Below are 10,838 nucleotides of genomic sequence, written 5' to 3'. Positions count from 1 at the left end.
GAATAATCAAATAAATTTTATATTAAATAGGTAGTCGCCGTACCTACTGTAATAACGGACCTTGGACTGGTCGTTTCCTATGTGTATAATATAATAGTACTTACCTTATTCTTATTCTTATATTATATACGCGCAGTATAGGTACCGAAATTATGGTATGATATAATATTGGTAGGTACTTATTGTTATAATATTAATAACATTATACCTACCTTCTATATCTATCGCTCTATTAATCTTTAGTGTCTGTCGGTCGTCTGATAATGTCGATATTGCATTAAAATCGTTAGCAACCACAAACTAATTTTATCCGGGTAAGAACAGACGACGTCTGGCACGGGACTGGAGACATCGGTGCTAGTATAGGTAATGTGTGATTTAATATCGTGCCGTCAATTCCACGCGCAGTACCCTACCTGTTCTTTTGCTTGTCACTGTATCGACGTGGGTGGATTTTCGATAGTATTTCATTAAACACTATTATACAATACACCGTTCATACGCCTAGATATTACAATATTATTTTATTAATACCTAGTCGTAATTTTTGATATTTTTCTTTCAAGTCTCAACATGGTCAGGACCAAGCAATCAGTGAGCTATAAGAGTAAGTTACCTATCTAACGTTATTTATTTTACTCACAGTAAATATTTTAATAATAAAACAGCGTTTATCGTATTCTAATATAGTACCTATATTATATAATATATTGTATTTACCCACTTTAAGCTTAATTGTAAAATAATAATATAATTATAATTCTATATTATATAATTATTAATTATGTGTAGTTATGTAGCTGGTACCTATACCTTTTTCGTTCATACTAACAATTATATAATATAATATTATTTCTAATTTTTTGATAAAGACTTTTCGCTAGAACATTCAGAACTAAACTACCTAGTGGTAGATTGGCAGGTACAATATAAATATATATGTATAGATTTATACAAAATAATTGTACTTAAAAATAGACATTAGGTTAGGTAAATATCGTTTTGAAATGGCATCGGATATTTTAACTACCTACTTACCTATACATATCAAAATAAAAATGTTTTTGTATTTAATTTTTAAGAATTAATTGTAGTTTGGCTATGACCCTCTGATATTTTGGAGAATATAAATTGTTTTATCACTAGTAAAAACAAAAAGATAGCACTTTCTGTGTTATCCGAGATTTTTTATTTTGGTCAGGAATAATATTCAGTAAACCCTCTCTATAACGGACCCTCTATTAAACGGAATCCTCCTTAGGTATAACTGAAAATGTCAATAGTCTCGGTACAAATAATATATGCAATTTCTACCTCTCTATGACGAAAAAATATTTGGTCCCAACCGATTCCATTATAGAGAGGTTTTATTGTATTCTATAATATATTTTTTTAAAGAATCGCCAATCGACATTCGTCTTGTGCAATATAGAAGTCGCTTAACAATGAAATGCAATAAACATAATTTAATATCGATATAGTTTGAGACTAATTTAAAAACTGTTAAGAATTTCCAAAAGTTCGTGTTAAATTTCTTATTTTAGTGTGTTATAGCAGGTACCAGGTACCTACTTATATACCTATGTCCTATATATTAGTTATTGGTTTATCACATTGATATACCATATATTTATACGTTTAGGTACGCTTTCGATTGTCAAATTAGACAATATAATATAATAATGTGCGATAACGTCGATAACGAATGAAACAAGATTCTTAATTAAATTTCGCGATTTTAAAATATTCAAAACATTGCAGTTGGATTTCTCGCTGTTCGTCAAACTTTTTATCATATATCTAAATAATAAATTACTATTTAAATATTTTATGGAAATTAATTATTTCATATAAAATAATATGTACATGAATTGGCTATATTAAAGTTCAAAAAAAAATTGCTATGCATATAACATAAATTATTTATTTTTATTTTGAGTAAATAAGGGACTTACAAAAAATCAAGCAAGCCACATTGTGTTTCGAGTAAACTCCGCCATTGAATAGATCAATACTAATATATTATATTCATTTTAATGGATGTGTTAAATTTGGGTGTTGACCAGTTGCCCCCCATGGCTGTTATCGAGATTTTAAAAATATACCAGTTGCCCTCACATGTTAATATATACACGCTTACAAATTACAATATACATTACATATAGCTCGTAAAATAGGGGAGGTAAATATACAATATTTTTATTTTTATTTTGCATGTTTTTGCATATATTGAACTTGTGCATATTTTTGCATATTTAGTATGATCGAGTATTTAAGTCGATAATAATTAAACTGATTAAAGTATATAACTTGGTTTTTTAGTCAAATATGAATTTTATTTTTATAGATACAATCCTATGGATGGCAATACGTAGGTACATAGGTACTATGTACGTTCGCCGATAATTTATATTTGAACATTTAAAAAAATATGAATTCGTAACATATAAAACACATAGGTATCTCCACTATTAATTGAGACTTATAAATTTTGTTACTAAAATAATGATTAATGCATGAAAAATTTTTTTTTAATTTTTAATCTCAATATTATTACATGACAATCATGTAAAAATCATATGCAAATCACTGATTTATTTCTTGAAATAAATATGTTTTTTGTAACTATATTTTTGTATGTATCATTTAAAAATTTAAATGCATATTTTGGTAAATAAAATTCATATTTTTTCAATGTTTTATTGCATACAAATTCTAGCCCTGGTAATAACTTATAAATAATAATAGCCTACTTGGTGCAAAGCAAGGATTTTACCAAAACGCGTAATTTTAAATGCGTCTGAGTGGATAACCGATTTATAAGTAACGATGAGTACCTAACGACAATTATTATTTTTATAAATAATTTTATATTTTATTTATGATTTGTATATTTACCTCTTCTATTTTACGAGCTATATATATTGTATTCATGTATATATTAACATGTGAGGGCAACTGATACATTTGATTGGGGGAAACTAGTACATTTTCCTCTAGGTAGTTTGGGGGGAATTGGTATAAAAAAAGATACTTTTGGGGGCAACTGGTACATGCCCGTTAAATTTGAATCAATTTATAAATCATAGAACCATTAAGTCAGAAAAATGATTCTGGGCCGAGATTGACTCATCAGTCTCTATTTCTATTTTCTAAAGATATTTAATAATTCATTAACTATATTAATATATTAAATTAATATTATGATGTGTTGAACTATTTTTTAAATATCGCGTATATAATATATAATATATAGCAATAAGCCAAAAACAATTCCTATAATATTATAATACTATACCATACATTGTTGTGATAAGTTAATGCTGATGTAACCTGCAAGACCTGATTTAAAGAAATAGGGTAGCCTTATTTAAATAAAAGTATTGTTGAAAATTAAAAACAGGAAAAAATTTAATGAAAATAAACAATATATTTAAGGTAGACACCAAATAGGTACATGTTTAGTCTGTAAATCGCACCAAATTTTTCCAACTGAAAACAACGGCTTTTCAAACAAGGTACGATAAATTAATTTAATATGCATAAAACATTTAAAAATTAATCAAAACGTGAAGTTAATACGATATTTGTATCCAAATATAACTATAGGAATTCATAATCCTATAATAATATAATGTAGGTATTTAATATCTACATTGAGCAATAATAAATACACTTCACAACAGGAATTTTATAAATAATAATACTAAAATAAAAACGCAATGTGCTGGTAATAATCGATTGCAACTTTTTACAATAATATGCTGTTGATACAAAATTATTTGGTAACTATAAAAACTGGGTGCATTTGAATAGAAAATCATTTTCATGCCTTTCGTTTCACAAACAATTGGAATCGACTTTTATATTTTTTCTCAAATACGGTACTGCAGTTACATTATAAATGTTTGTGATTTTGAAATTAAATTTGTTGCTTTACTTGCATTATGATGTCTGGCTAATATTGAAAGATATAACGTCATAGAACTAATGCGTTTTTTGCCAATATCACAATAAAATTTAATTTAAATTTATATATTAGAGAGAAAATTAAATTGTATTACGTGGCGTAAAAGTACAATGATAATTTGTCATGTATTTTAGTGGACTTTGGATTATCGTATTTATAGTCGATAACTATTAATTTTAATTTCTGCAACTATGTGTTGCAACGCCTTTCCCGATTTTCAATCTGAAACATGTACGAACAGGAACCACTTAGGATCTAACCTTGATTTTAATTATTAAATATTGTAATACATTTGGATAAAAATATTTTTTTTTTTTATGGTTAGGGCTTCGACAACTGAGGTCATTAGCCTGGGGAACTGTAGGGGAAGGTACTGTAAGGTTTTAACTCGTGGGTTTTTTTGGCAGAATTTTGAATGGGCACCCGTGGGTTTCTGCCATGCCCGGTTGGGGGCCGGCGGCCTCTCTCTCCAGACATCGCGAAATGCCCAAAGAGCGATGCCGCCCGTGACCGTGATTCGAACCGGCGACCGACGCCTTAGTCCGCTCGGCCACTCCACCCCCAAAAATATTTTGTTTTAGTATTTTATCATTGTATCGAACAATTATTTTAAGAAAACAATAATAACAGTGGGATTTTTTTGTTTTATTATAGTAGGTATCGAGTATACGAGTGTACTTCGTCATTGAGTATTTGAATACGAATATGTTAAATTTGAATTCAATAATAAATCATTGTATGAAACAGTCTATCGGTTGAGTAATATTTCCAATAATATTTATATTACTTTGAGTAATTTATTTTTTAATTAGTTATATGTAGGTTGAACCAATTTTTTTCCTAAAACAAATTTCGAATAATGTTATTTAATATCTAATTATTTAAATATTATTTTATTCATCAAACATTACAATAAATATTACCTATGTTCTAGATAAAAAATAATTTGTGGATAAATCGTTGTTTTACATATTAATATCTAATGTCATCAAAATTTGAACCTCGAAATCTTTAATCACTCATAAAAAACAATGTACCTATGTGACCGTAAGTTCAACTTTTTTTTAAATTCTGGTAATAAAAGTTATCAGAGTAATAATAATAATAAAAAAAAATATTTCATAATACCAGTAGTCTATGGATAGTATTTTTTGTTGTTGTATATTTTGCACCGTTTCATATTTTTCTCTTTTATTGTTGTAAATTATGACTCACTAATTGAAAAATATATTGAAGATTATTTAGGTGACGCTTGAAACACACAATAAAACACACATCATTGTGAAACCAATACATTCATCGCTCTGCTCAAAATTAATCTATAAATGTGTTCTTCGCGGTCGTGCCATTACTGCCATTGTATAAATTATGAAGAATTCAAAAAATTGTTTTACCTTGAAATTTATATACCTAAGCATTGTGTTGTAATATTGAAATAAAAAATTTTTTGAGTGGAGAAATAAAAAAATGTTTGTGTTCATAAAATAGATTGTAGTTATAACTTATATAAGTGCTTGCAAATGTGTAGTCCTCCTTACTAATAATATACAGTAGTCACTCGATAATTCGAAATTGAGGGGATTGGGGACCGAGCTTAAAATTCGATGTATAGAGGTTTTCAATTTACCGAGTGTTCGAATAATTAGGGGAAAAGAAATTAATTCGAATTAATTTGAGGTGAAAAATGTTTATGTTATTTTTCACCTGCTTTAATTGCGGCGATCACTTTTTTTTGTTGGCGATCGAAAAACACTAATACTTTACGGAACTCGTGGCCATATTCCAACTGACTTCGTTTTATTCGATTTTAACAACTGTAGTATACCTATTACCCATTTCAGAGGTTTATTTTAGTAAATTGGTACGATTAAAGTCTAGATTAGGCAGGTGAAGTGCGATAATATATTTTAATCACCGTCGTTATTATAGTTTCATTACGAGAAAGTCAAATAGATTGTACATAATCTTTAAACATTATAGGTATGAACATACCAACATATAATCGTGTTTAAGAGGACGTGATACCCGCATGTGTTGTCTCCGTCTTACAAATGCGTAACATGGTACATTTTTCGCTCAGCAGAACACGTGTAGCTCCGTTAACTTAAAAATTAGAGTGAACTGACCTCTTATAAAATTTAAAGGTAAGATTATTATCTAGACAACCTCATATGCTTTTTATTTTATATCAAATTTAAAGCGAGTTATGAGTATTTTAAAATTGTGAATTTTTTGTGCATCTTAAAATACTCATAACTTCCTTTAAAATTTAAATTTATTAAAAAGCATATGAGGTTGACTAGATAACAATCATACCTTTAAATTTTATAAGAGGTCAATTCACTCTAATTTTTAAGCAAACGGAGCTACACGTGTTCTGCTGAACGTACAATTTACTATATAATGCACTTGTAAGACAGAGACAACACATGCGGGTATCACGTTCTCTTAAGGAAATTCGAATTGTAGAGTGTGTCCCATCGACGGATATTTCGAATTATCGAGGGGTCTGGAATACATGTATTTTCTTCTAATTATAGAGGTTTTCTCAGGAGACTAAGCGTTTAGTTCGATTTATGGAGTTTTTCGAATTATCGAGTGATCACTGTAATAATAATAACAATAATAATAATAATGATAAAAATTATAATAATAATAATTTGACATAATGCATTTAAATTTTGGTTAGATTAAAAACTCCCATAACTTGATTTGCTCTTAGAAGTGTTTTTATGTTGTTTTATGTATATAACTCGAAAAATACATATTACGTATGTCAAATTGCAGTATATGAATAGTATGATACCTATTTATGCCTACACTAATAGATGAAATATGTTAATTAGTAAATGTTGTATACTTCAATGATGAATATAATTAAAGATGCTTTCTTATTTACCCAGACCAAGCGTTGTTGCTATTTTTATGTACACAGCTGTTAAAATTGATTGATTTTTGGTATTCAAAATGGTCAAAGTCCAGTATCACGGACGAAGAAAGATGTTTTACAACAGAAAATTAATATTTTTTTACTTAATTTTACCAGACTAAAATGTTATATTCATATTATTTTGACCTTTCAAGTGATTACTATTTAAAATTATTCAAATAAATGCAATTTATAATTCAATAAACCTTATAAAATATTTCAATATTTGACTTTAATCAAGATTTTAATCTTAAATCGGAAAACTAAAAGGAAACATTTGGTTAAAATAATAATAAAAAACAATTATACCTACCCAAATAACATATATTTTAAATATAATATATAATACTATTAAATATAATATTATACTTTAAAACATATCAAAAAATTATTATAGATAAGTTCATAATAAACATTTAAAAAAATTCATATTAGAGGTACAACAATTTTTCTTACTATTTGATTTAATTTGGTGTAAAAATATGTTATATATACATTATATTATGTACCTGCATTACATATTATATTTGTTTAAAAAACTATTCTAACTTATTTGAATATATTTTATTTTTTAATCTTTAAATAATTATGCTGAAACTTAAAATACTTTGATGAGAATACGATTTGATATATTAAATTGCTGAAAACCCACAGCTATTTTATATTCATAAAATAGCTATTTGTTAAACTATTTGTTTTTATATACAAAGGTTTTATATTATTCTTTTACCTGCAGTTGTATTCTAAAAGCAGAAACATTTTAAAATAAAATGATAACAAATTCAACAATACGATAATTGTGGAAAATATAGAGTTAGACTTTATGTGAGGGAGTTGGGAGTTTCTAAATACTTTGAATTCGTAACTTTTTAAGAGGCTTTATAAGGTTTATTAATATGGGATTCTCATTCTTATTCTAATTTCTCCGATTGACGATTATCTTTATTCTATATCTTTCTTGTAGCTCTGCCATCTTAAGTGAGTTTTTTTTTTGAATTGGTATATTTTAGAATACATATCATAAAAATTTCGGCGCAACCCATTTGCGCCCGATTCAGATCAGGTGAAAATCGTACAACGTTGCCATTTATTGAGTATATTGGCGTGTAACTATAAAATCTAAAATAATATTTGATCGTTTCCCAAGCTAATCGAAATTGTAAAATCCCAATCGATAAAGATTAAATTATATAAAAATGCATTTATCACTTTTATTATATTTATTATATATTTTATTTATTGATTTTACGTAAAAATGTTTCTATTTGAAATTAATAATTAAATGCAATATAAATAATATATATATGTATACTGTTTAGTATTTAACATTATTTTTAAAATTATTACTTTTTTTTAATTTTGATTTTACATAGAATTGTATATTTTTAAACAACAACGGCAACGTTGCATGCAAAATGGGCGCATTTGGGCTATAAATCAGGGTGTTAAGTTTTTTATTTTGGGCGCAAATGTCCATAACCCTCGGCGCGCAAATGGGCTGCTCTTGGGCGCAAATGGGCTACAGCCAAAAATTTACCCAACTATTTAAATGCTACAATAATTGATTGTTTTTAACAATTTATATATTATATAACTATTAATTTTTCAAGTTTCAGTAGTATATCATAATACATAATATTATAGGTATTACTTAATATTTATTAGGGAGTGCAATAGGTACCTACTATATTGTATTAAATCAGTATAACAATAAAGTAGTCGAGTGAAATCAAAATAATATATTAATGTTCAACGTTAAATTAATAGTTGATTTTGTTTACCAAAAAAATTGAATTTAAATGAATACATTTTTTGAAAAATAAGAATGGACGACTATAAAATACACGAAATTGATATATATATTTTAGACGATTGAAAAACATTGCAATTCGCTTGGGGTGGTTTGTGTACACCTTATGTATATTATATTAAGCGGTGAAACGAGAAAACATGTAAACCTCTTTACTAAGTACAATGTATATTACAATACTAAATTGTGAATCGGCTAGATAAAACTGACGATTGTCAATAAATTTGGATAAAAATTAATGTGATTGTTTTTTCCTTAATATTTTATCCACCTTACTTTGTATGGATAGTTACAACAAAATAATATATTACGGTATAATTTTAATCTAATTTTTCTTTTTTTTTTTCATATGTTTTTATCACCATTAAGTTTCCATTGGGAAAGTACCTAAAATTGCTGCTTGCAAAGCGGCGGCGGCCAGTAGCTGCAGCGGTTCGTCATCGTCTGGTCATAAATCAGCGTCGTCTCCGTCCACATCCAAAAGTAATTTCACTTTCACGTCTTTGACGTGTTATATTATATTACTATACTATTTCGTAAAATCCGTACGCCGGTTGTGTATAGCGTGTGGAGGTGGTGGTTTTCTACGGGTTTCGTTGTTCTATCCACGAAAGTACCGTTATTACAAAGTATGATGCTGTTATCATTATTATTTTGTTTGCCTTAGATAAATACTCGGGTGGTGGAAATCCAGTGCACCCCAGAGAGATTCCGGTATGGCAGAAAGAGATCACGTGCTTTTTCCAGGCGAAAAACGACGAATTACCACTGCCGCGGCCGTCTGCCAACGACGAGAACGAGGACGATGCTGTCGTCGAAATACCACTGCAAGATATGATGCAGGCAGGATCATCGAAAATGTAGTACCTACACAACTGCAGGACGTTTTTAACTTTAAAATTTCGAATTTCTTATTAGAACCAAACTAGAATTCATGTATGGCAAAGATTTTGTACCATATCGCGTAGTAATAGTTTAAAGTGAGTTCTCAAGATGTATTTATTTTTCAATCGCATTTTTTTTACTATATGTGTCTAACCATTTTTATGTATTGGTACAATACTATTTTATTCTCGTTTTTTTCTGTTTAGTCATACGTATCGTATTCATAATATATTTTATAAGCCAATGTGTACCCAATACGACGAAAAACAATACTATTTATTATTTAAATTTATTTTTCAATATTGGATAAACAAAAATAAAATATATTTATTCAATACCAATATTATGTAAATTAGGATGTTGTGTATAAGATATGTTGTTAAAAAACCAAAGAGAAATGTAATTTTTGTATTATTACTCTCCGTGAATTTGAATGTTTAACGTTTATATTAATTTAAAGTCATAATTTATATTTCATACAAAAAACTAGATAAATATTGACACTGAATACATTATTATAATTATAGATGGTCCTTCTAATAAAAAAACTATCAATTATTTAGATGTACGTATTTATTTGTTTTACTACAATATATGTATTTATACTACATTTATGTTTAGCATAAGAAATTCGACGGATTTAATTTTTCGAACCGAAAAAAATAAAAAACCCCTATTAAAGGTGTGTTATATACTTATATAATATAATGTATACCTATGTTATTAATACATTTTTTAGTTTAATTCAATATTTGCTTAACAGTAAATATTGAGATATTACTGATATATTATGATAATATGATTTAGAAAAATAGTTAAATATTTTCTAACATTTAAAGATATTAAACTATTAGTTTTTATAATATTTATCATTATATTGTATGAAATATTTTCCTTCAGTTTTTAGATTCTGAGCGGAGCGATGAATGTATTGATTTTACCATGATGTGTGTGTTTTTTTTTTGTGTCTGTCATCACGTTTTGGGGCAGTAAAAATGCTTCGATTTTTGACTTCAGTACCTCGTTCGATCAGAAAGTGAATCTAGTTGGTACTTTGGGGTCTTAATACTTTTCTAAATAATTGAGAAAAACAAACTAAAAATTAAGGGAAAAACGGGAAATTTTACCACAGTCGTTTTTCGACAAAATCGATTTTGGTTTTTGATGTAACTTGAAAACAAATGACCATAGATACATTAAATTTTCACCTGATGTTTATATAAGTATATTCTATCCACCATGCA

General features: G+C 27.6%; 1 protein-coding gene across 1 annotated transcript; it reads left to right on the top strand.

The window, feature by feature from the left end:
- Positions 1 to 282: 282 nt before the first annotated feature.
- LOC107169050 (uncharacterized) lies at positions 283 to 10,152 on the top strand. The gene is made up of 3 exons (XM_089215733.1): positions 283 to 607; positions 9,079 to 9,192; positions 9,377 to 10,152. Exons 1-3 carry the CDS (start codon positions 574 to 576, stop codon positions 9,571 to 9,573), a joined length of 345 nt encoding a protein of 114 aa, XP_089071859.1. The 5' UTR covers positions 283 to 573; the 3' UTR covers positions 9,574 to 10,152.
- The last annotated feature ends 686 nt before the right edge of the window (positions 10,153 to 10,838 follow it).

Source organism: Diuraphis noxia, unplaced genomic scaffold (genome assembly GCF_037042655.1).
Source record: "Diuraphis noxia isolate RWA-SAM2 unplaced genomic scaffold, SU_Dnox_SAM2 contig0001, whole genome shotgun sequence".
Taxonomy (NCBI): Eukaryota; Metazoa; Arthropoda; class Insecta; order Hemiptera; family Aphididae; genus Diuraphis; species Diuraphis noxia.
The sequence above is the reverse complement of the archived record's forward strand: the minus strand, read 5'-3'. Positions and strand labels throughout refer to the sequence as shown.

Bases quoted from the DNA above. Each gene is read 5' to 3' on its own strand.
- LOC107169050 (XM_089215733.1), top strand. From the start codon at position 574: ATGGTCAGGACCAAGCAATCAGTGAGCTATAAGA. The intron at 608-9,078 runs GTAAGTTACCTA...ATCACCATTAAG, and splicing joins GCAATCAGTGAGCTATAAGA to TTTCCATTGGGAAAGTACCT. The intron at 9,193-9,376 runs GTAATTTCACTT...TGTTTGCCTTAG, and splicing joins GTCTCCGTCCACATCCAAAA to ATAAATACTCGGGTGGTGGA.